The sequence below is a fragment of the Pipistrellus hanaki genome (genome assembly GCF_964339955.1).
Source record: "Pipistrellus hanaki genome assembly, chromosome: 3".
NCBI lineage: Eukaryota > Metazoa > Chordata > Mammalia > Chiroptera > Vespertilionidae > Pipistrellus > Pipistrellus hanaki.
This window is the reverse complement of record NC_140505.1, coordinates 85,951,936-85,979,004: the sequence shown is the minus strand read 5'-3', so window position 1 is coordinate 85,979,004 and position 27,069 is coordinate 85,951,936. Positions and strand designations below refer to the sequence as shown.

Here is a 27,069-nt window from a genome sequence, read left to right as displayed (position 1 = left end):
ATCCCCCTTTTTTTTGGTCACTATCCTACCCTAACCTGCATTCTCCTTCAGCAGGAAGCCAGGGTTCTTGCCTAGCTATCAGGAAGAGGCAGCAGATGGCCCTGCAACTGGGGAAAGACCTGGTGCCAGGTCCAAGGGTCAGATGTTCCCCACCCTGAGTTAGAGAAATACCTGTCAGACATTGGAAGGGTATGGACTTTGGAGTAAGAGAGATCTGTGCTTAAATCATGGCTCTGCTGTGGTCAACTTTGTTGACTTAAACTACCCGAGTCTTAGTTTAAGTCAACAAAGCCTTCCAGCCTCCTCAGGGTAGCTGGGAGGAGACACAGGGTCCCAGGTTGGTGGCAAAAATAGGGCTGCCAAGTTGAGCCACCTGTCCTGAATCCCACAACTAAGAAAGCCTTATTTGCATGGACTAAGATAAGAATGTTATCCATGGGAGTGGTAAAACTGGTAATCCTGCCTACTTTATAAACCCTTTTAACTGTATTACTCCCAAAATTTGTATAACTGAAACATAAAATAAAGGTATTTTACTACTTTGCAACTAATACAATGTCACACATTATCTATACTTTGCATAAAATTGACCCAAATTATTAATGGCAGGAAAACTGCTTATTGTGAGAATTAAAAATTTTATTGATAGCTATTAAGACTATCACACACACACAGGTGGGCAAAATAGGTTTACAGTTGTAAGTGACATTCTGAGTTAAGAAAGCTACTATAATAATTATAACCTGTATTTTTTTTTCCATATAAACAACTATAAATCTATTTTGCTCATTCCTGTATATAATGTTGGTCCCCTACCTACACAGTTGGTATTCTCACATTATATCCTGGCAACGCCTATTACTTCCATACTCAAGTCTCCTCCAAAGCCAAATAAGTCAGGTTGAGGTAAAAGATACTAAGTACCTAACCTCTCCATAGTTTAGTAAAATTCATAATATAATTAAACATCGGTCCTCAAACTGAATTCATTCTGGAAGACTGTTCAAGAAGCAATTTGTTCGAAAATGGAACAATTTTTTCCCATCAGAAATAATGTAAACTGAATTCATTCCAGACCTCCAAATGATTCCTTGTATTAACCTTGTTTATATACAGTACATGTCTAATATACTGTTTAATCTATAAACAAACTGTTTTTCTTAAATTTATCAAACCTCTCCCTACTAACCTTAAAGAAATCACTTTTACCGCTCATTCAGGGGCGTCTTTCAGAAGTCAGCATGCATTGTCTTTGCTTTTTCACATATCACTGCCTTGGAAATGCTGTCACAGACTAACTGGTTTTCCTTTGTCCAAATCAACAGTTTTTCTACCTCTTCAACTGCCTGTGATCACTGTTTCTTTCACACCCTTAGAAACATTAGCACTCTTGATGACCTCTTTATGTTTTAAAATTGTATTAATCATCCATTTTACCAGCAACAAAAACAAAAAGATAAAATAAATAAAACCACAAAAATATTCACAGCACAATTTCCTGAAATGTTAACAATGTGAGGTTTAGGGGTAAACTGACTAGCATTCTCTCCTTTGTTTATGGCTATTTCTCATGCTGAGGCATCAGTATAAAAGGGATGTTCAACAAGTGAGATTTTTTTTTTTAACATCTACTTGGTTGAGAACCCAATTGTTAGAAATAGGAGACATTTGAGAACCAAGGTTTGACTGTACCTACTTGTTTAAGGTAAAGGATAATTTAAAGCAAAGAACACTTTTCCTATATTGGTATCAGGTATTTACTACTATATATTGTTTTTTGCATCTACTAATGATTAGTATCCAGATCACAGATGTTCCTGAATTACTGACACACTTCACTGCAAGTGAAAACAAATAATTGACTTACTTCCTCAATGCTGGGAGCAGGCACACGAACTGCCAGACACCTACTACGAATGGGTGGTATCACTTTAGATGTAGAATTGCAACACAAGATCAATCTGCAGGTAGACATATACTTTTCCATGGTTCTACGCAAGGCATGTTGAGCATCTCTGGTGAGTTTGTCAACCTCTGTCAACAAAACCACTGAGAGAAGGAGAAACAAAATAAACTTTACTTGCACATTTTAGGATCAATCTTTTCTTCTTCCTCTTCATTATTCATTCAGCATGAAATCCTAAATAGTAATCCTGATATATTGCTCTTCCCTTTGACAAGAACATACGTATGAAAGTTACAGGTACAGTAAGAATAATTTATTTTTATTTTTAAAATTCTATAATAAGCCTAAGAAATTCTAGGCTAAATGAAGTTAAAGAGGTTAATTTGATATAGAATTCATTCTAGCCTTTATAATATTTACTGGATGCCTGGTGCACAAGATTCATGCACTGGGTGGTGGGGAGGGTCCTTCAGCCCAGACTGCGTCCTCTTGCAGTCTGGAACCAGGGGATGTCCGCCTGCTGGCTTAGGCCTGATCCCCCCAGACATCCTTTTCACAGCCTAGGGCTTTCACAGTCTGAGACCCCTCGCTGCTTTACCACCTGCCTGCAGCGGACATGGGAGAGGCTCCCACCACTTCTGCCTGAGCAGTTCTCCCCTATAAGAGCACACTGACCACCAGGGGCAGCTCATGCATTGAGTGTCTGCCCCCGGTGGTCAGTGTGCATCATAGGGACCAAGTCATTCTTCCTTTCAGTCGATGTGCATACAGTGGTGCCTCACACAACGAACTTAATTCGTTCCAGGAGCAAGTTTGTTATGCGAAAAGTTCGTTATGTGAAACGCGTTTTCCCATAACAATACATGTTAAAAAAAATAATTCGTTCTGTAGCATAAAATATGCTAAGATGACATAAAAAAGATAAATTTTTTGTTATTATTTTTATTTAGATACATCTAAAAACATAATTTTAAAAAAAAAAAACACACATTTTTTTAATTTTAAGACAGACTAAGTAGAGTCTACCGAATCTTGCACATCTTCATCCATTTTCTGCTTTTTGGCCGATGGTTTCATGAAAAACCTGTCCAAAGTCGTTTGTTTTTCTCTTTTCTCCAACATCTGCCGGAAATAACGGACAAGAGTATTGGAGTAAAGATCATTGATCCTGTTTGCTTCAGCTGAATCCAGAGAGTGGGCATTGGTAAACTCCTGAACTGCTTTCCATTTGACCAGGATGTTCTTGATGTCAGCAGTTGGGATTGGTTGATTGTTTGATTGTTGCTCCTCGTTATCAGATGACGCTTCCCTTTGAGCATTGTCCTGTTGCTGGACCAGAAGTGCTTTGTGTCCTGGCAATTTCTTCTCCTCTTTTGTAATGAAGGTTCTGCTCGGCATTCTTTTCCAGAAAAGACCCGTTTCATCGGCATTGAACACTTGTTGTGGGCAGTATCCTTCATCCTTAATACATTTTTGAAAGTTAATAGAGAACTTTTCTGCTTCTTTCTTGTCAGCACTGCCAGCCTCACCATGCATAGTAACGCTGTGGATTCCACACCTTTTCTTAAATCTAAAAAACCACCCCCTGCTGGCTTTGAATTCTTCTTCATTATCTTGATTGCTGCTACTTCCAGGGACGTTTTTCTTTAGATCGTCATAAATTCTCTTGGCTTTATGACAGATAATATCTTGGGTTGTTACGTCACCTTTCACCTGCCTGTCCTTAATCCAAATCGCTAATAGCCTCTCCATTTCCTCGTGGATTGAAGACCTATGTTTTTCATGAAATAGTTTTGATACTCCTTTGGCTACTTTGGCTGATTTGATTGCATCCTTATTTGTCAAAATGGTGAAAATGGTGGTCTTGCTGAGGCCAAACTCTTTGACGAGGTCACACTGTTTTACCCCACATTCACTCCTTCTAATTATTTCCTGTTTCATTTCAACAGAAATCACCTTCCTGCTTTTTTTAGAAGCCATGATATAAAAAAAATATTGAGTTTAACTTAAAAGGACGACTGCCGTGATACGTGCGTGATTTAATTCGTAATGAAGAACGATTGCCGCGATACGTGCTTAAGTTAAGCGCAGTGACTAACGACTGCCTGCAGTGCCTGCGCGGAAGGATGCAATACATCGGCAGCGATCGTGGAAGCCCGGGCGAAGCAGTCGTCGAAGCTTGGGCAAAGCGGTCGTGGAAGCTCGGGCGACTTCGTTGTGTGAAACGAAGTTCGTTGTATGAATCATAAAATGAAGTTCGTTGTGTGCAGTGTTCGCTGTGCGAGGCGTTCTTTATGCGAAGCACCACTGTATTATGTTTTCATTATATGGGATTATTTAGTATATGCACTAGAAAGAGAATCACCAAAACAAGGGTGTATAGTGCTACATTTTCCAAAAATATTTTACTATCTCAATAGCATAATGATCATGGAACATCTTTTTATCAGGGGTGGGGAACGTCCAGCCCACAGGCTATATAAGACCCATGAAATCATTTTGTCTGGTCCTGCCAAGGTATTAGCAGTGAGTTAATTAACTGTTTGACCAAATATAGCAGGCTAATTTTAAGTTGATAATTTTGTATGGCCCACAAATGCTGTTACAATATAAATATGCATATGGACGTTAGCAGAAAAAAGATTTCTCACTGCTGTCATAAATCATAGCATTCTAAGGATGCTTTGGAAAACAACTGGCACAGAGATGTAGCAAACAAGACAAAAAGACATCTGGTTACTTGTATAGTAAGTTTCTACCTGGCCATAATTAGTCTTAAGATTAGGCCTTAAAATTTTTCAAGAATAATATGTAGGTACAGACTGAATCCAACTGCTGTATTATTCATCATACCAATTTTTGTCTAGAAGATGGCAGTGGTAGCATTGTAGCATTCCAATCTCTCTTATATAAACAGACAGAACTAAATATTCCAAGACCAAAGACCCATGAACAACTTTTATACCAAAATATAGTAATAAGCTTTACGTAAGAACCCCAAATACTAGAAAATGAAAATACTGGTAAACAACTGCATGAGTGGAAGTGGCTAGGATCTAGAAGGTTTCTGATGGCTGTTAGGGCAGGAGAACCCAAAATCACCCACAAGAAAATTATAGAAAGCATCAAGGGCTAAGATGAGAACAGCATCTATAGGGTGAGCTCATGGCTGAGAACAAAGGAACCTTGATGTAATAAGGTTTGACAGAGCACTAGACTGAAAATAACAAAATGGAAGTGCCCCTCTAAGACAATGTTTCACAATGAGAAGAAATTCTGGACAGAGAATCCAAATAATTGAACAGAATAGGAAAAAGAGAGACAAAAAGATTGATCCCAAAATGTGACCAAAATAGAACCAAACAGAAAGTAGGAAAACCCTTGCCGAAACCAGTTTGGCTCAGTAGATAGAGCGTCAATCTGTGGACTGAAAAGTCCCAGGTTCAATTCCGGTCAAGGGCATGTACCTTGGTTGCGGGCACATCCCCAGTAGGGGGTGTTCAAGAGGGAGCTGATCGATGATTCTCTCACATCGATGTTTCTAACTCTCTATCCCTCTTTCTTCCTCTCTGTAAAAAGTCAATAAAATATATATATTAAAAAAAAAGGAGGAAAACCCAACTGATACAAAAATAAATCTGGTAGTAGGAAAACAGAAGCACATCTATAAAATTAAAGCATGACCAAATGAGTTTTAGTCTAGAAATGCAAAGCAGTTTCATTAGGAGAACCAGTAATCTACACTAATAAGAGAGAAACATGCAAACTGACCATACCTCCACCACACCCACCAGTCAATCAGAAGCCAGTATGCAAATTAACCAAACAAAGATGGTGGCAGCCATAGAGCTGGAGTGAGTAGGCGGCTTGGGCTGACCCCAGGATGGAGGAAGCCAAGCTTCCCACCCACCCTGGCCAGCCTTCGCCTCTGCTCAAGGCTACAAAGTTTTAATTATAGAAGATAAATAAATCCTAGATACCTGCTTCTAGCCAGCCCTGGCCTCCGCTCAAGGAGGTGCTTAAAAAAAATGGAGGGGCTGGGATCCTGGATCACCGGGGGGGCGTGGCCAGCTTGAAAAGGGCCCTCAGCCCCACACCCAGGCTGCCCCAGGGCCCAAGGGAACCCCCACCCTGATCCAGGACACCTTTCAGGGCAATTCAGCCGGCCCCCACCCATGCACCAGGCCTCTATCTATACTAATAAAAGGGTAATATGCTAATTAGACTGGGAGACCTTCCCGATGTTCTTCTGGACAAAGCCATGGTGGTGGGGCTGAGATTGAGTTAGTTAGAGGCCAAGAGGGAGGGCAGTTGTGGGTGATCAGGCTGATGGGGGCGAAGCAGTTGGAGGTAAGCTGATCAGCATGGGGGCCAGTTGGGGGTGAGCAGGACGTCAGTGGGGGTCAGTTGGAGGTGATCAGGATAGGCGGGGGAGGGGCAGTTTGGAGTAGCAGGCCAGCAGGGGGGCAGTTGGGGGCAAGCAGACCAGTAGGAAGAGAAGATAGGATGATAAAAACTCCCAGCAAAGTGGGAATAGAGGGAAAATACACTTACATAATAAAGGCCATATATGACAAACCTACAGCCAACATCGTACTCAATGGGCAAAAACTAAAAGCATTCCCCCTAAGAAGAGGCACAAGACAGTGATGTCGACTTTCACCACTCTTATTCAACATAGTACTGGAAGTCTTAGCCACAGTAATTAACAAGAAAAAAAAGTGGGAAGTTGAAAAGGAGTAAGTAAATTGAAAAGGAGTAAGTAAAACTCTAATTATTCACAGATGACATGATATTGTACATGGAAAATCCTAGAGACACCATCAAAAACGCTACTGGATTTAATAAATGAATTCAGCAACATAGCAGGATACAAAATCCTGCTATTATTATTTAGTGTATTTAAATGCCAGAAATAGATGGCATTTCTATACACTAAAAATAAATTCTCAGAAAGAGAAACCAAACAATCCCATTTATTATTAACATTAAAAAAAAAATTAAGATACTTAGAAATTTAACCAAGGAGGTAAAGACTTGTACTCAGAAAACTATAAGACATTGAAAAAAGAGGTAGAAGAAGACAAAAGCAAGTGGAAGAATATACCATATTCAATGATTGGTAGAATTAACATCATTAAAATGTCTATACTACCTAAAGCAACATATAGATTCAATGCAATCCCTTTTAAAATACCAACAGCTTATTTCACATATCTAGAACAAATACATACTCCAAAAAACTAATATGGAACCAAAAAGGACCCCGAATAGCTGCAGCAATCTTAAGAAAGAAAAAAGTTGAAGGTATTACAATACCAGATATCAAGTTGTATTACAAAGCCACTTTGCTCAAAACAGCTTGATACTATCACAAGAACAGGCATAAAGATCAATGGAACCGAACAGAGACCCCCAAAATCACACCAAGTCACTATGCTCAATTAATATTTGACAAAGGAGGCAAGAGCATACAATAGAATCAAGACAGTCTCTATAATAAACGGTGTTGGGAAAATTAGATACATGCACAAAAATGAGGCTAAACCACCAACTTATACCATACACAAAAATAAACTCAAAATGAATAAAAGACTGAAATGTAAGTTGGAAATCATAAAAATCCTAGAAGAAACCATAGGCAGCACAATCTCAGACATCTCTCGTAGCAATATGTTTACAGATACATCTCCTAGGGCAAAGGAAACTACGGAGAAAATAAACAAATGGGACTACAACAAAAGAAAAAGCTTCTGCACAGTGAAATAAATGATCAACAAAATGAAAAGAGAGCCCACTGTATGGGAAAATATATTTGGCAATGATACATCTGATAAATGGTTAATATCCAAAATATATAAGGAACTCATACAACTTAACAAAGGAAGATGAACAATTCAATTAAAAAATGGGCAAAGAAACTAAATAGACACTTCTCCAAAAGGACATTCAGATAAGAGACATGAAAATAAGACATTTAATAAGAGACATGAAAATAAGACATTTAATAAGAGACATGAAAAATGCTCAAAGTCACTGATCATCAAAAAGATGCAAATCAGAAGGGTAATGAGTTATCACCTCCCACCTGTCAGAATGACTACCATCAACAAATGGCAAGTGCTGGCAAGGATGTTGCAAAAAGAGATCCTTAGTACACTGCTAGTAGGAATGCAAACTGATGCAGCCACTACGGAAAACAGTATGGAGTTTCCTCAAAAGAATTAAATTATGTAACTGCCATTTGACCTAGTGACTCCACTTCTAGGAATATATCCTAAGAAACCCGAAACACCAAACAGTATGCCCACTATTTTCATTATAGGGTAATTTACAATAGCTAAGATTTGCAAACAGACCAAATGTCCATCAAGTGGATGAGTGGATAAAAAAAGCTATGGTACATTTATACCATGGAATACTATGCAACAGTAAAAAAGAAGCATCTCTTACCCTCTGAGACATCCTGGATGGACCCGAAGAGTATTGTGCTAAGCGAAATAAGCCAGTTAGAAAAAGAGAAGTATCACATGGTCTCAGTCATATGTGTGAACAAAATAATGAACAAAATAACTGATGAAGAAAATAATCCAGAGATATAGAAGCTTGGAAAAGACTGTGGAACCTCAGAGGGAAGGTGGAGATAAGTGGTACAGATCAACCAAATAAGATGTATGCATATATTCATTATCCATGGACAACAGGGTGGTAAAGGCCTAGGGTGGTAGGCAGATACGGCTGGCAGGGGTCAATAGGGGGAGGGGGGTAAATGGGACGTATGTAATACTTTCAACAACATAGATTTTTAAAAAAATCATGTGTAGCCGAAACCGGTTTGGCTCAATGGATAGAGAGTTGGCCTGCGGACTGAAAGGTCCCAGATTCAATTCAGGTCAAGGGCATGTATAATACCTTGGTTGCGGGCACATCCCCAGTAGGGGGTGTGCAAGAGGCAGCTGATCGATGATTCTCTCTCATCGATGTTTCGAACTCTCTATCCCTCTCTCTTCCTCTCTTTAAAAAATCAATAAAAAATATTTTAAAAATAAATAAATATGTACATATATACATACATATAAATGATAATGCAAGTTAATGACAAATGCACCACAATAATTTTAATTCAATGGTGGGATTATTGCTTATTTAATTTTCTTTTTGTCTATTTAGATATTTGATAACAAACATATAACTTTGGTCCTAACATTTTCCCCCCCAATATATTTTTTATTGTTGATAGTATTACAAATATCTCCCATTTAAGACCAGTTATTTTTTCTAAATCCTGTAATCTTAGCAGTACAAATACATAACCCTCTTTCCACCAAAATCTAGTTCCATGGAACTGTATGTAAACTCCCATGAGAACAGAGATCACAATTCTCTTACTTTTATATTTCCTACCCCCAAAAGTAGCATAATCCTTGACAAGAATAGTTAATAAATATTTGTTAAATGGATGAAATTTACAAATTCCCACTACATTTTCTCTCATATGCATTTCTTACAATTTGAGTGTCTGTCTAAAAAAAAGAATTTTATTTTATTTTATTTTTTACCATACCTTTAAAGTCTCTTTGAGAGTTTGTTTCAAGTTGCTGTGATTGTGCCACTGTTTTCAACATCTCCTGAATTACTACCCGGTCACTATTTCCAGCATCACTATATAAACAGAAATAATGATTAAACACACACACATATCATTATACGAAAATAATGATTAAAAAAATACACACACACACACACACACACAACTTGAAAGTATTATGCCCTTATTGTTAATATAAGAAAAATGTTGAAGATATTAAGTAGTTACAATTTTAATAAAAATTAATAAAACTTAAATTACATTCACAAGATTTTAAAACTGAGATATATTAGGGTTACTAAAAAATACTAACAATATTCCATATTTAATTACAATTAATTAATCACTGAAAACACTAAATTTACTGTTACTTAAAAAGAGCAATAAGTAATAACAGTGACAATTACTTTAGCACTTCTGTATACACTAGAATTACTATTAGTTACAACTATTTTTCTTGATTATCTAGAATTACTCAAAATATAGAAATAACTATTTGAAACAAATTTAACTTCCATTCTTCTTCCCCATCATCAAAACAGCAAAGATCTGAGAAAGAACAACTCCAGACACACCTGCTCCCTGCACTAGCATGGAGCTGATTCCCTTAGCAAGGGAATGAGATAAGCAAATGAAATTTAAGATACAAAGTCAGAATTCCATAAGCTGTTGACTTATTATAGGCATTATCTGTCATTTATATCCATATATTGCTTTAGCATTTAAGTCATGTGCCTCACAAACCAACCTGTTACCAGGTTAATTTAGGCTGAATGTCAATTTCAAACACCTGAAAAACAATCAGCTTACTCTCTCATTGACTATTCTTGCTACAGAGGAACTCACAATGAGAAAAAGAGAGCAAAGCTCTCAGCTTTATTTTCCCAGTCATAAAAATCTTTCCGAATTCACTATTATTACGTCAAAATACCTACAGTGTCTTTTTATGATAATTTTCTAGTCAAGAATCTAAACCATTTTCCTTTGGTCTATGGAATTAAAACTTTTTCTACATTTATGATCAGATCCTTCCCACCAACCTTATTTCTCTAATCTAATTTCCTTTGTCATAACCAGGGAAAATCCTATATAATAAAAGGCTAATATGCAAATCAACCAAACAGCGGAACAACCGGTTGCTATGATGTGCACTGACCACCAGGGGGAAGATGCTCAATGCAGGAACTGCCCCCTGGTGGTCAGTGTGCTTCCATAGGGGGAGTCAGTTCAGCCAGAAGCCCTGAGCCAGGCTCATGGCTGGTGAGTACAGCGATAGTGGTAGGAGCCTCTCCCGCCTCCGCAGCAGCGTTAAAGATGTCCGTCTGACGGGGGAGCAGGCCTAAGCTGTCAGTCAGACATCCACAGTCCAGATCGAGGGACCCTCCACCCCCAGTGCACAAACTTTGTGCAGAGCCTCTAGTAATACCTATCAGGATTGTTTTGAGGGCTAAATATAATATCCATGTAAAACTTTTCTCAGGGAGCCTTATACTGAATACATATCTCTACTAATAAAAGGCCAGGCATCATGAAAGGAATTACCAGAGACAGCAGACCACCACCCAAGCAAGTGATTAGGAGCAATCAAGCAGGCAGGCAGGCAGAATGATTAGGGGAGATCAGGTAGGCAGACGGTCCCTTGCCGGGCAGGTCCTACCCCCAAGCAAGCGGTTAGTGGCAATCAGGCAGGCAGGCAGGCAGAGCTGTTAGGGGAGATCAGGTAAGCAAGCAGAGTGGTTAGGGGTGATCAGGTAGGCAGGCAAGTATTTAGCGGCGATCAGGTAGGCAGACGGCCCCTCACAGGGCTGGCCCTGCCGCCCAGCAAGCAGTTAGGGGTGATCAGGCAGGCAGGCAGGCAGGCAGGCAGAGTGGTTATGGAGATCAGGCCCCGCCATTTAGCAAAGAAAGAGGGAGGCCCAGGCCAGCCAAGCCATCGCATCCCAGCCTGCAGAGGGAGGACAACAGTGGCAGGGGAGGGAGGACAGCACTGCACAGATGGCAAGCAGTGGCAGTGGAGGGCGTGGGGCCAGCTGCCTGCAGCCAGGGGAAGTAAAGCCCCACTAGGCCCTGATCTCAGGCCAGGCCTAGCGACCCCACCTGAGTGGTCCCAGATTGTGAGAGGGTGCAGGCTGGGCTGAGGGAAGCTCCTGGCCCCTAGTGTATAATACAAATTTTCATGCACTGGGCCTCTAGTTAGCTTATAATCCTACCAGAGGCCCAATGCACAAAATTCATGAACAGGGTGGTAGTGTCCCTGAGACCACCCTGTATCCTCTCCAATCTTGGACCCCTGAGGGATGTCAGACTACCCATTTAGGCACAATCTAGGACTGCTGGCTCCCAACCGCTCGCCTGACTGATTTTCCCTAACTGCTTCTGCCTGCCAGCCTGATCACCCCCTAACCACTGCCCTGCCAGCCTGATTGATGCCTAACGGCCCCCCCTGCCAGCTCAACTGCCCCTAACTGCCCTCCCCTGCCAGCCTGGTCAACCCTAACTGTCCTCCCCTGCTGGCCTGGTCACCCCCAACTGCCCTCCCCTGCTGACCCAGTAACTCCTAACTGCCCTTCCCTGCCAACCTGGTTACCCCTAACTGCCCTCCCCTACAGGCCTGGTCCCTCCCAACTGCCCTCCCCTACTGGCCATTTTGTGTCCACATGGGGGCAGCCAACTTTGACCACATAGGGCCAGCCATCTCCTCTACTGGGAGTGATGCTCAATTTGCATATTACTCTTTAATTAGATAGGATTCCTTCTACTCCATTCAATCTTACTCATTAGTTCTGAATGAGTTATTATTTTAACTTACTAAATACTTTGTATAAAACACCAAGCTCTGTAAAGTAAGAAAACTTAATTATCAAAATTATCTGAATGAGGGGTTCTCAGAGAAAAGGCAAAGTGAGAGGGTCTAGGCTAACCACACTAGGCAGCTTCACTTTTATCTGTTTATATACTGTGATTTCATACATGATTTTAATTTAAGAAAGGATTCTACTCTTTAAATAAAGGTCTGAACATCACTATACTAAAAATCCTTATTTAGCCCTGGCTGGTGTGGTTCAGTGGTAGAGTATCAGTCTCAGGTTCAATGACAGGTCTAGGGCATGTACCTGGATTATAGGTTCATTGCCCTGCCCTGGTTGGGGCATGTGCAGGAAGCAACCAATTGATGTGTCTCTCTCACATCAATAGTACTTTCTTTCCTTCTCTCTCCTTCCCTCCCTCCTTTCCACTCTCTCTAAAAATCAATGGGAAAAATATCCTCGGGTGAGGATTAACAAAAAATAATAAAAGTTATTTTTATACAGTAGCAGCTTACCTGGGATTAACTTCAAGGTGGTAATTGCTTGCAATAGTGCTAATTTCAATTTTCTTTTTAGATGGAGTCTGTGGACAAAGAAAACAGATGTTTTTAACATTCATTTATTAGCTAGCTCTCCTCTTTCCTGTATTTCACTGTTTTGTTTTGTATTATTATACTGGAGGCCCAGTGCATAAATTCATGCAAAGGGGGGTGTCTTTCAGACTGGTCTGCACCCTCTCACAATCCGGAACTGATGGCTCCTAACCACTTGCCTGCCTGCCTAATCTCCCCTAACAGCTCCGTCTGTCTGATCACCCCTAACTGCCTCGGCCTTGACCCCTGCCGCAGCTTCTACCAGGACATCCAGATGGTTGTTCAGCTGTCTGGTCTAATTATCATATTATGCTTTTACTAGAGGCCTGGAGCAAGGAATTCGTGCACAGGGGCAGAGGGGTGTCCATCAGCCCAGCCTGTACCCTCTCTAATCTGGAATCCCTCACAATCCAGGACTGCTGGCTCCCAACTGCTCATCTGTCTGCCTTCCTGATTGCCCCTAACTGTTTCTGCCTGCCCACCTGATAACCCCCTAATCCCTCCCATGCCAGCCTGTTTGATGTCTAACTGCTTCCCTGTCAACCCATTTGCCCCCAACTTCTCTCCTCTGCCGGCCTGGTCACCCCCAACCTCCCATGCAGGCTTGATTGCCTCCAACTTCCCTCCCTTGAAGGCCTGATCCTTCCCAACTACCCCTCCCCTGCAGGCCATCTTGTGTCCACATGGGGGCAGGATCTTTGACCACATGGGGGCAGCCATATTGTGTTGGAGTGATGGTCTATCTGCATAATATCCTTTTATTAGATAGGATAGAGGCCTGGTGCACAGGCGGGGGCCAACTGGGTTGCCTTGAAGGGTGTCCCAGATCAGGGTGGGGGTTCCCTTGGGGTGTGGGGTGGCCTGGACGAGGGGCCTGTGGTGGTTTGCAGGCTGGCAACGCCTCGTGGCGACTCAAGCAGAGGCCCTGGTATGTGGGGTTTATTTGCCTTCTACAATTGAAACTTTGTAGCCTGAGTGGAGGCTTAGGCCGACTAGGGCCGGTGGAAAGCTGAAAGCTTGGCTTCTTCCTTTGCTGGGAAACGCAAGCCTCCCTCCTGCTCTGTGGCTATAGCCATCTTGGTTGGGTTTATCTGCATACTCACTCTGATTGGCTTATGGGCGTGGCTGAAGTGATAGTTAATTTGCATATTACTCTTTTATTAGGTAGGATTTTATAAATAATGCTCACTAAAATTTTCAAGAACCACCAATAATATTTTAACTTCATTAATACCATTCTTTTATTACTCTGCAGATAAACATTTTTATACAAATTACGTCAGTCTGTTTTTATTGAGATTACATTTTTCCTCTACCTCCAGAAATCTCCAAACCATTTTGTTATCAGATCATCTTTGTACACAACCTATATGTCCTGTTACAGCCTTTCCCATCACACACAAAAATAAATAACACACACACACACACACACACCAGTGATTCTTGTCAAAAATAAAAGAGGCAAACATATTTCGCTGTTTTGCTTTTCTTACTTAACAACACAACTAGGCCAGTGGTCAGCAAACTCATTAGTCAACAGGGCCAAATATCAACAGTACAATGATTGAAATGTCTTTTGAGAGCCAAATTTTTTAAACTTAAATTTCTTCTAACTCCACTTCTTTAAAATAGACTTGCCCAGGCCGTGGTATTTTATGGAAGAGCCACACTCTCAAGGGGCCCAAGAGCCACAAGTGGCTCGCGAGCTGCAGTTTGCTGACCATAGAACTAGGCAATTCGTCTCAGACAAAGTGGAATAGGGTGTTAAGATTTGCACTTGAATCTATAACATGGGTATCTCAAAAACTAGTCATATTGATGGGTATTTTAATTTTTGCTTTTTGCCATTTCAAACAATTCCATAATTAACATCCTTGCACATGTCTCTTGCACTGCTTTCACTTCCATGGCAATAGGTTCCCAATAAAGAATTTGCTCGATTTTTCTAACATAACTGACTCTGGGCTGGTTATAATAAAGTCTATAAATCAGTAGCTCTCAATCCTGAATGCCAGGATTACCTGTGAAATTCTTACTTAAATCATATATGGGGCAGCAATGGGAGAGGGCAATGTATTAATGATGAGGACTGAAAATCCCCACTATAAATATTTGAAGGGCCTCAACATGAAATGCTTACTGTGATGGTCTGATGTTCAATTCTCAGTTTTTCCACTCCAACACCATAAAGTTCACGTAAAATACACATAATTCTTGTCTTTTTACCAGCACCTGATGGACCATACACTAACAAATGAGGAAAGTCACCACACTGTACCTGGGAAAAGAAAAAAATCAAACAATGACACATTTTCCTAATCACACAATTGTTCTGGGTAGAATTAAACTTTTTTTAAGTATCAGTATTTTGAAACTATGAAACTTCAAATATATATATGTATGTGTGTGTGTATGAATGTACATATAGAGATTTTTTAAAATTATGGAATGTTTATTCCCTGGCATTAATTTTTTTTTTTTTTAATTTAAATGCCAGCTTTATCTAAAATTTATTATTTTCCTTGTTACAATTGGTTTTTACCTATTATTTTTTTTTAAATCAATCTTTACTGTTCATATTATTACAAAGGTTCCTCATTTCTTTCCCCCTCCACCAGGTTCCCACCCCACCCTCCGCCCCCTCCCCATCCCCCATTGTCCTCATCCATAGGTGCAGTTTATGTTCAGTCTCTTCCTCCCTCCCTTTCCCCGATAGTAAATCCCTTTTCAGATAGTAAATCAGTTACTTAGCATTTTCTCATATCAATAATACCTCCACATGCCCATTGATACATTTCACACAAAAGACATTTCCAAATATGTCAACCAGCCTCATCCAGACCCCACACAAGGCACTCACAGATCAACACCCTAGCGCTATACTAACTCAACACATCCAGATCTAAGCCTTCATCACTTGATTCAGCAGACCCTCAAGTTCCCACAAAAGTTTCCAGCCATGTCTGAGAGGCAGCCGTGGGGCAGGGGCAGGCGAGGAGCGAGCTGTTCCGGGCCTGGCTGCTCCGGGCCTGGCCTCTGTTGCTCTGGTTCGTTCCACAACCAGCTGCTCCGGGTCTGGTCACTGCCGCTCCCGACCTAGTTGCTCTGGACTTGGCTGCTGCCGCTCCGGGCCTGGTCACTCCCAGCCTGGCAGCTGCTGCTCCGGGCCTGGCCGCACCTAACCCGGCTGCTCCAGACCTGGCCGCTCCCAGCCTGGGAGCCGTTGCTTCAGGCCTGGCCGCACCAGACCCGGCTGCTCCGGGCCTGGTCGCTCCCAGCCTGGCAGCTGCTGCTCCGGGCCTGGCCACACCAGACCCGGCTGCTCCGGGCCTGGCCGCTCCCAGCCTGGCAGCTGCTGCTCCAGGCCTGGCCGCACCCGACCCGGCTGTTCCAGGCCTGGCCGCTCCCAGCCTGGCAACCGCTGCTTCGGGCCTGGCCCCACCAGACCCGGCTGCTCCGGGCCTGGCCGCTCCCAGCCTGGCAACCGCTGCTTCAGGCCTGGCCGCACCAGACCCGGCTGTTCCGGGCCTGGCCGCTCCCAGCCTGGCAGCTGCTGCTCCGGGCATGGCCGCTCCCGGCCTGGCAACCGCTGCTTCAGGCCTGGCCGCACCAGACGCGGCTGCTCCGGGCCTGGCCGCTCCCAGCCTGGCAGTTACCTGGCATTAATTTTATGTAATTATATACCTAGCATACATGCATGATACAATACCATGTGCTAGAAAGTAAGAACTCCCAAACCTGGCTGACTGTCAGAATCTCCTAGGGAACTTTTTAAATTAAAAGACTGATTGGTTATTAGATTCATTCCATCAAATTATGATTCAGTAACTAAAATTAATATCTGTCACAGTTTGGGTTTCCACACATAGTCCCTTTGATAAGAACTGAGTGCATTTGGACTATTAGTCAAGTAAAGAAAAATTTTGTAGGGAAGCAAAAGGAAAAGAAGGCAGAGTGTATTATCAACTTAAATATCATTCTGAGCACCTGAGACTTGATCTTGCTGGGGATCTTGAAGCTAAAGTTAAAATACACCACAGTCTTACCCCTCAAGGGTACAGAAGATGGAGTCTGACATGCTCTCTCTCATCAATCCTTTGATAAAGCTAGACTGGAAAAGTGGAGGGGGGAGTAGTGAACATTCACAGGTATTTCAAGTCAATTTAGGGGTGTCAGCAAGGGAAAGCCTCAGGAAGTGCAAATACAGGGAGGTGAAAGTCAGTCTTTGTGCACTTACAAGAAAGAACAAGGGGGAAAAGAGCACTAATAGTGCTGCATTCCAGTACAAGACTGTTTTTTATAATGTTTCCCAGGTGACACTGATGATCAATCTGGTTTAGAATTTATAATATGAAGGCTATAAAGATGAAAACACATCTGTGCCTCGGATATACACTGAGTGGCCAGATTATTATGATCTTTATATAGGATATACATTTAGTGTCCAGATTATTATGTACTCAGAGATAACAATCTGACCACTCAGTGTATAAAATCTTGTGGAGCAAGTTTTGTAAAAGCATTATAGAAAAATAAGTATAATAAGAGAAGTACTTTTACAGTAAATTTTAACACTTTGTAAACTCATCTAACTCTGGCACTGAAAAAAAAAATGTCTCAAGGAAAGAGACTATTCAACTAATAATGCATGCTCCTCAAATACTAGCTGCTTTTGTTTTTTTAATCTTCAATCTAATAAAAAAATAATGGTTATGCTTTAAATGTTTCATAGTTTTATTAAACTGTAGACTCAACAATAAACAGATAAACATTTTTAAAAGCAAATCTGTAAACTCCTGAGTATATTAAGTTTTTGTCCAAAACATTTATTCCAAATTTTGTAAAAATGCCACAGATTATGTAAAATGTATCTTTCATCTAAGAAAAATGAAGTGAAAGCTATTGTGAGAAAGTGCTATTTTTCTATAAATAAAGTATACAGATATAACAGGTTTATTTTTAATTAGCACAGATGGAATACCAGTAATTAACGAAGAAGAAAAAACCTATCTCACAACACTATCAACTCTTCTAATGACCATCATATAAACGGATGGAGTTCCCTTTTTTTTTTTTTTTTTTATTAGTTCTCGTTTTTAAAAAGTACTTAATAGTACCTGTAATTGGTGAGCAAAAACACTCTTATCAGCACGAGGTAGTTTTAGGTCCTTGAAAGGGGTGGATAAATGGCTTCCAGAGACACAAGATTTTTCTGAAAACCCTTTTCCCTGTCCACTCCCTACAAAATTTAGTTCGCTTCTCATAAACATTCCCATCAGCATTTTATAAACGATAACATAAAAACAGGCATCAGAATGGGGGAGAGGGAGAGGGTTTTCCACATGGAATTACACTCAAGGACAACCTAATTAACTTATTTTAGAATTATAAATGACCTTAGAAATTTATAAGCCAAATACCTTCCCATCTGTAAAGGAGGACAATGACACCAGGAAATTTTAAGAAAGCTGGTTTTTAAAAAATCCGCCCGATGACGTCACTTCTCTGCTCCAACCCTTCCTAAGGCTTCCCCCCCACCTCTGGAATTTACTGACTTGGCACCCCATCCCAAACACACTATCCCATTTCCTCTCTCTTCCCTCAGGCCCACTATCACCGGCGACACGGGCTGGCGGGCCCCGGAGGCGGCACACACGCCGGTCCCCGGGACTCTGTGCTGTTCCCCCGCCAGTTCCACCCCCGCACCGCACCGGGCTTTCCACTCCGTCCGGACTCGCCGGGCTCAGAGGCCGGCGCTCAGCCCGCCCAGCCTGCGCACAGGCACAGCCTTCGCCCTTCCCGCGCCCTCCGCCCTCACTGCGGCATTGACCCCCACAGCAGCGGCGGCCCCCGCCGGGGCGGCCCCTCCCCGCGCCCCGCCGGCGCCTCACCAGGCTGCGCAGCCCGGCCGCCTGCTCCCGGTGGTAGTCCAGCCGCGCCAGCGAGCAGGGCCGGTACTTGTCGGCCCAAAGGCTCATGGCGGCCGGAGTTCCCGGGTCGGACGCTCGAAAGTCCCGCGCGCGCGCTCCGCACGCAGCTGCCCGGCAAAGGCGGCGCCCCACCCACGTCTCCTGACGTCACCACCGGCCGCGGGGGCGACTTCAGGGCCTTCCTTTCTACGGAAGCCCAGGGCAGACTGAATTGGCCGCCGCCTCGATCCCGTTGACGTCATCGTGTTCATTCTAATCATTTTTCCTTTGTTCTGTGATAGTTCAGGAACAATCCAGCAAAATTTGAAATTTGGTTGTGATATTCTAAGCGTCAAATCTCTGGGTACCTTAGAGAAGCTGCTCTCCTTGATCCATTTCGTTATTTATTCATTCATGCTTTCTACAGAAACTTACAAAATATTTGCCACGTTGAGCTCTGTTCTTGACACTAGAATATGTCTGGGTTGTGGCTTTCCTCACTTGATGGAAAAAAGTGTCCAGTGATGGGCACCATTTCCACTCCTATTGCACTCTGCACGCTATTCGCTCATTGGCCAGTTTATTGCAGAGAATCCAGTGGAGGGCACAGAGGTTCTAGGGGACAGTTGAAACACTAGATGAAAGTAACCTGAGTCCTTGCTTCTTCATCCTTATTGCTTTCCCCACCCAGCACCCACTCCCCAAAGCAAATAAGGTAATTTATTTGGTAGATGGCCTCATGGATCAGCAGAGATTGACTGAGGAAAGTAAAATAGGGGAGGAAGTAAAGTCAAAGGAAGAGGGTGTTATAGAGGTCACTTCTGTGGGCAACTAAGGTTGATACCTCTGTACACATCCTGAAGAAAATATAGAATATTTCTTTGAATTGGCTACCAAAGAGAAAATATTCTTCCACCAGCTTCCACACTCTATTGGCTAAGGACTTCCCCTGAAGATGGTACTTCACACACACACACACACACACACACACACACACGCACCACTCTGTAAAGAGCCTGAATGCTGAGCAGGATCCTGCTGGTGCACATTCCATCAAAGTCCAACCATTTTTTCTTCCTATCTAGCATTCATTTCCTTATCTATTTATTCATCCATTCTTTTATAAAATAGGTAATACTGGGTTTGTACTTTTTATATTAAATTTTCACACAACATTAAAATATTCCAGGATAATAAAGATAACTTTTATTATTAATAAAAATAATAGAAATATTAACTATGATTTATCAGAGAGGTTGATGCATAGCAAAGAAGTATCTTTCACATAAAAAACAAATGGCACTTCATGAAAATCCCATGGTTCCTCAAGTTCAATGAAGAGGCAGACAGTTTTTTGACTAATGTTATTTTACCATTTTTCAGTTGACATATGTATTGCTTCAAAAAGGAAATCCAGAAATTCAAATACTGAGGTGCTATTATATGTCCAGGCTCCTTCAACCAATTGTACCAGTCAAAAATATGTGCTTTCTGGATGACTTCTATTACCAGAGTAAATTTTCTTCTGATTTTTAATTTTTACTTAAAAATTGTTTCCTTTCTAAATTGTATTATTTTATTTTTCTCATGGTAACTCTATTAATTATATTGCAATAAAAAAGGAGGACCTCTGCAATAACATATTGTAAAAATGAAGGCAAAGTACAGCTGTGATGCGCTATAACATGTTTTGTTAGTCATGTGAGGTAGTTTAGCTCATGACCTAAGTATCTTAGATAGACCTCTGCATCTGTTGGGTATGAACTGGCATTGCTGGTATCCTGGCTCTCAGAAGGGTCTCAGGATGGCAAGCATTGGTAGTGGACAATGGATATGTGGGTGCCATAAATCAGAGAGCACGAAGGGTCTTCTTCCACTGTTCTCTGAGCCATTGGGCCATGCAACGGCACCCATCCAAATCGACTAAAAGCACAAGATTCCTGGATAAAAGGGACTGGAGGGTAGAGAAGCTCATACCTGGTGCTTTTATATTCTATATGACAGATATTGTTATTTATGTTTTTACACATGCACGTAGCTGTGTATCCACAATCCAGATCAAGATATAGAACATTTTAACAATCCAAGATGGCTCTCCCATACCCCATTTCATTCAATAAGTCCCTGGAGTAGCTACAATTCTACATTTTATCATTGTATGTTATTTTCTTTGGTCTTTATCTTCATGTAAATTAAACTTGATAAGAACAGATACTATACTTGATCTTAGCCAAAAAGCCAAGAAGTGATAATCTTCACATAAATTACTTGTTTTACTCATCATATATCTACAAAATTCATCCACTTATTATATGTAGCAGTAGGTTGTTTCTTTTTATTGCTATGTAGTGTTCCATTGCATCAATATTAGAGCAGTCTTCATGAGAATGTTAGCAATGCAGTGCTACATAGCCTCTTGCTTGGTTTAATTTTATGCTGTTGATATCTTGAAATTCTTAATGATTTCTTAACAAGGCAGCTAAATTTTCATTTTGCACTGAACCCTGTATATTATCATGATAGTCATGATAAATAGTATATCTCAATTTATTTTTGCATTGTACTATTGGTGAACATTTGGGTGTTTTCATATTTAGCTCATAAGAATTACATTGCTAAGCCAGTTGGAGAAAGATAAATATCACATGATCTCACCCATATGTAGGATATAATGATCAACATAAACTGATGAACAAAAATAGATCCAGAGACAAATAGCAGGGGAGATGGGGGTGGTTAGAGATCAACCAAAGGACTTGTATTAGTATAGCCAATGGACACGGACACTGGGGTGGTGGGGGCTTGCCCTCCAAGGTGGGAATGGCAGGGGGAGGGGTTCAATCAGGGCAGGGGGTGGAAAGAGACATATGTAAAACTTTAGACAACAAAAAAGAAATATATTGTTAAACATTCTTGTACATATGTTTGAGATATGTACTAATTTCTATTGACTATGTACATCTAGGAATCAAAGTTGCTGGATGATAAAGGTAGGCAGATGTTCAGCTGCAGTAGATACTGACAAGAGCTTTCCAAAATATTTGTACCAATTTACTAGTACACACGTATCACTAAAGAATAAAAGAAATCCTCTTTTCTTTTTTTATTATGGTAAAATATACATAACATAAAATTTACATTTGAACCATTTACAAGTGCATAATTCAGCAGGTACTAAGTACATTCACATTATTGTGCAACCATCACCACCATCCATCTCCAAAACTTTTGCATCTTCCCAAACTGGAACTCTGTTCTATCTATCTATCTATCTATCTATCTATCTATCTATGTCTATTATCTATCTATCATCTATCTATCTATCTATCCATCTATCTACCTACCAATCTATCTTTATTGTTGAAAGTATTACAGATGTCCCATTTTTCTCTTACTGACATCCTCCTCCCTGCACCTGCTCCCCATCCCAGGCCTTTACCTCATCACTGTCCATGTCCATGGAGTATCCATATATTTCAGTTAGTCTTTTCCCATCCACTCACCACTGCCTTCCTTCTGAGATTCAACAGTCTCTTCCATGCTTTTATGTCTCTGGATCTATTTTGTCCATCAGTTTATTTTTTTCTTTAGAGTGAGATCATGTCTTTTTCTGACTGGCGTTTTTGCTGAGCATAATATTCTCCAAATCCCTCTATGCTGTCTCATAGGGTAAGAGAGCCTTCCTTTTCACTCCTACACAGTATTCCATGGTATAAATGTACTACAGTTTTTTATCCACTCATCTACTGGTGGGCACTTGGGCTGTTTCCAGATCTTAGCTATTTTACTAGTAAATTACGCTGTTATGAACATAGGTGTGCATATATTCTTTCTGATTGGTATTTAGGGTTTCTGAGCACATATTCCTGAAAGGGGATCACTGGGTCAATTGGCAGTTACGTATTTTTTTGAGGAAACTCCATCCTGTTTTTCATAGTGGCTGCCTTAGCACAAGGGTTATCTTTTTTCCACATCCCTGCCAGCACTTGTCATTTGTTGATTTGTTGATGGTAGTCATTCTGACAAGTGTCTTTTTCAAACTAAGGTTCATCTGCCTTCAGTTCTCAGGCATTTAACCACCATGCTATATTATCTTGTAAATTCAATTCAGACATGTACTCACTCACAGGAATATTTATTCCATTCTATTAGCATAATACTCCATTTTCAGGTGCTCTAGAGACACCCCTTTGCTTTATTTTCTTGATCATTCGTATCCACATATATGTAAACAATAATTTTTTTTGTCATCATTGCCTTAAGGTTCCGGGTTAGCCAGATAGAAAAAAAACATTCTCTGTTGAGGTAATAGTAGGGTAGAAGGAAGCCAAGGCAAGAATTATGGTGGGGGGCAGGGAGATAGAGGAAAAGCTCATAATGTTTATTAAATCCAAATGTATGTGTTTTTTATTTTCAGAGTGGCTCCCTTGGAAATCCCTCTCTGGCCACACAACACTATATGAGTGTCATGTCAAATGGGTGCCTAAAACATATTCTCCAAAGTCAGGCCAAGCGACAAGGTGAATATCTCACTCTTCAGTGCTCTCCTGGTCTTGCTTCTCACTTTCCTTTCTTGTCTCACCTTCATGGATCTAAAGGCAGAATTTAGTCTTTTGTATTTTTCTTCTAAGTAAATAATCCCATATTTTTTAAGAAAAAGTAGAATAATGAAACATTTAAAAATCCAATTTATTTAAGAGTTTGAACAATTTTTTAAAAAGTTGTTTTGTTCTCAGTCTTGCTGGATGTTCAACCTCGTGAGAGAGAAGAAGGCAGCACAGAGTTACCAGGAATTACTTCCCCCGAATTACTCCTGTTTGCAGCTCCTTCTACTCCCTCCAAATGGACTGCCTTACCTTTTCTACCTGCCAGTGCTGGCTTAATGTGCAGGAGATATTTGATTTTCTTATGCCTACCACCTCCTTTCCTTTTCCACTCTACTTCAGGCCTCTCTTATTACCTACCTAATTTTTTATACTTGGGATTATTCTTACTATCTCAAATGATACTGCTCTCTGAACATATTTAGAATTTTCTGCCTCTCTACATGTTCAGAATTTTCTGCCTCTGGCTGCAATGGAATTTTCCCAATTTTTGCTGTGCTCAAAATACCATCTATTTATTAAGGACCAGAGCAAAAAGTTTTGTTTGTTTTTTTCCATAAAACTGTTCCCCTTTTGCCAGCACCTTTTCATGTGAAGCTCCTTAGCACTATGTCTCTGTGGCCCCTATGATACTTAATTCATTTAAGTGTTATTGTAGTTCAGGGGTGGGGAACATTTGGCCTCTGGGCCATATAAGGCCAGGATAATTATTTGTTCTGGCGCTGCTAAGGCATTGGGGGTGAATTAGTAAAATGTTGGACCAAATATAGAAGGCTAATTTTTAAGTTGATAATTTGTGTGGTCTGTGAATGGTATTATAAATATCCAAATGGCCCTTAGGAGAAAAAAGGTTCCCTACCCCCGTTGTAGTTGAAGATAGTTTATGGCATGACTGCTTGATGAGAGGCTTGGCACCACCTCCTGGGAATGGATTCAAGAAGGAAGGAGATATGGTCATTGTATTCAAGGATTGTACTCTCCTAGGTGGGCTTTCAGAGGAATAGATGGCAGAGAAACAAATAGAAGAGGATTAGCACCTATATCAAGATAGGGATACTTACTTTCAGTACAATTAACTTAAGGCTTCACTCTATCCCTTACTACTCAGGGGTGGTAAAAGAACCTACAATATCTGCCACACCTGGGAGCTTGTTAGAAATGCAGACTCTCAGGATCTATCCAAGTCCTCCTGGTCTGCATTTTAATAAGATCCCCAAATGATTTTTAACATTAAAGTTTGGTACTAGCCTATTATCAATTAAGAAGTCATGTGTTAGTTCAGAATTCTTTTTCTATTTGTATAGAATTTATACTTTTGCATGCATAGCTATATATTTTATAACTTATCTAGACAAACTCTACATGCTGTGTTGCAGGATGTGTACATATTTATGTAATAAATGTATATATGCTTATGTTAATTAAAACTATACTAGTGGCCCGGCACACAAAATTCATGCACTCGGGGCTGGGGAGAGGGGTCTCCCAGCCTGGCCTGTGCCCAGTCACATGTGAGAGCTCTGAAATCCATCACCCTAAAGAGGTAGGCCCCACCCACCCATCCAGGGCTCCTCGATGGATTGTCCAAAAGAAGTAGGCTGGAGCTGGGAGAGGCCTGCAAATCCCTAGGCCTGGCTGTGGCGGAGACCTATGGACCTCGTGCACTTGCAGACCCCCGGCTGGGGCCAGGCCCAGGATGGAGGCCTCTGGGTGCACCTGTGGACCCTGGCCGGGGCCATGGTGGAGAGGCCTCTCTGCTGCAACCCTGCCCCCATCCCCAATATTGCAAGTTCCCATCCACCCGCACCTGCTGCGCATGCCACCTGCTGATCAGTTGTTACTGTGACAGTGTCCCAACCAATTTGCATATTACCCTATTATTATTATAGATATTATTATTTTGTTGGTGTGAAAGCAGCTTTTCAAAATATTATTTTCTTTCTTTAACTTTATAGACTATTAGGTTTTTTTTTTTCTTCTGACTATTCTAAAGGAAGAGTGCTTCAATCAGGTGGACTCACTGACATTTTCAGGTAAAGTTTAGATTCCAAATAGCCCTATGTGGGAAGTGGCATTTCTCACAGAATCATGTCTGAATAGTGCCTATTTATTTTAGGAAATACTATCTACAGGTTGGAAAATTGAGATAAAATAGTAATTGAAATAGAAGTTGTGAAATGAATTTATGAGGTTGCACCACCTATTGGGTCCTATATGGTAAATGGGAATTTTCCAGGCCATGAGAGGAATCTACTTAGGCACATAGGCTTGATAGCAAAGATTTATTCAAGTGATATACCCATATTCAATGGTATATTGTCAATGGCTGTCTGCTAGGATTGCATTTGCTTACACGTTAAAGTGATCTGAATTGGTGGCATAGGGATCTCTCTCTCTCTCTCTCTCTCTCTCTCTCTCTCTCTCTCTCTCTCACACACACACACACACACACACACACACACACACGCAGGGAACCCAGGGCTAATGCAGCAGCATCATGAGTCATCTGTAACCCATGCTCTTCTCATCTCTCTATTCCATCATCTGTCACTGGTAGCTGTCATCCTTGCTTGTCTCATGGTGAGAAAAGGCTGCTCTAACTCCAGGCTCAGTCCATTTATTCAGGTGAAAAGAAAACAGAACTAGCAAAGACAAAATGGAGGCACTGTTTCAATAAATATCTCTGCCAGAATCTTGGCTGAAAGGAGGCTCAAAAACACATTGTCTTAAACTGGGCACATTGATACTCCAAAATAAATTGGAGTTCTAAGAATTAGAAAATGAGGGAAATTAGATATTCAGTAGGAAACTACCAGCATGTGCCTACAATGAAGGTTGGGAGATTCAGGAGAAATGAATTAGAACTAGGCAGGTGTCAGGTAAGAAAAGGTATTTTGTGTAATGTTGAATAATTTGTATCCACATCATGAGGTTGTATAAAAAAAAAAATACAGCCCCAGAGCAGTGTGGATTAGAACAAATAGAAAATGAAGCTGCGAAGTCGTGGGGTTACAGGAGCCTTTCTTTTTTTTTTTTTTTTTTTTTTTATAAATATATTTTTTATTGATTTTATACAGAGAGGAAGGGAGAGAGATAGAGAGTTAGAAACATTGATGAGAGAGAGTCATCGATCAGCTGCCTCTTGCACACCCCCTACTGGGGATATGCCCGCAACCAAGGTACATGCCCTTGACTGGAATCGAACCTGGGATATGCCCGCAACCAAGGTACATGCCCTTGACCGGAATCGAACCTGGGACCCTTCAGTCCCCAAGCCGACGCTCTATCCACTGAGCCAAACCGGTCCCGGCTACCGGAGCCTTTCTTAAGGCAGTGCAATAAGGACAGATGTTTGGACGATATTTAGATGGGAATTGGAGAATGAGGATGGAGAGATGTAGTTGTCAAAAATGTTGGTGTGTTTTTTTTCCGGTAGTATGCTTTTATTGATTTTTTTTTTAAAGAGAGAAGAAGGAAGAGGGAGAGAGAAAAAGAAACATTGAGCTGCAGCTCCCTGCACACCCCCTAATGGGGGGATCCAGCCCACAACTCAGGGAATGTGCGCTAATCAGGAATCGAACCATGACCTCTTGGTACATGGGAGGATGGAGGCGGGAGGAGGGTACTCAACCAACTGAAGACACTGGCTCGGCTGTTAAGAA

General features: G+C 41.2%; 1 protein-coding gene across 3 annotated transcripts in view; it reads right to left on the bottom strand.

Annotated features, from left to right (window-relative positions):
• RFC3 (replication factor C subunit 3) overlaps positions 1-27,069 on the bottom strand; it is a 52,797-nt gene that overhangs the window by 5,150 nt on the left and 20,578 nt on the right. The window contains exons 1-5 of one of the 3 annotated variants that reach the window (XM_084879448.1): positions 18,786-18,961; positions 15,035-15,172; positions 12,817-12,884; positions 9,471-9,568; positions 1,868-2,049 (exon numbers count right to left, since the gene is read on the bottom strand). In XM_084879448.1, coding sequence (XP_084735574.1) covers positions 1,868-2,049; positions 9,471-9,568; positions 12,817-12,884; positions 15,035-15,172; positions 18,786-18,872 — 573 coding nt within the window. In that variant the 5' untranslated portion in view covers positions 18,873-18,961. Of the gene's footprint in view, positions 1-1,867; positions 2,050-9,470; positions 9,569-12,816; positions 12,885-15,034; positions 15,173-18,785; positions 18,962-27,069 lie in introns of those variants that run through there. The other 2 variants (XM_084879450.1, XM_084879449.1) reach the window with 2 other exon arrangements.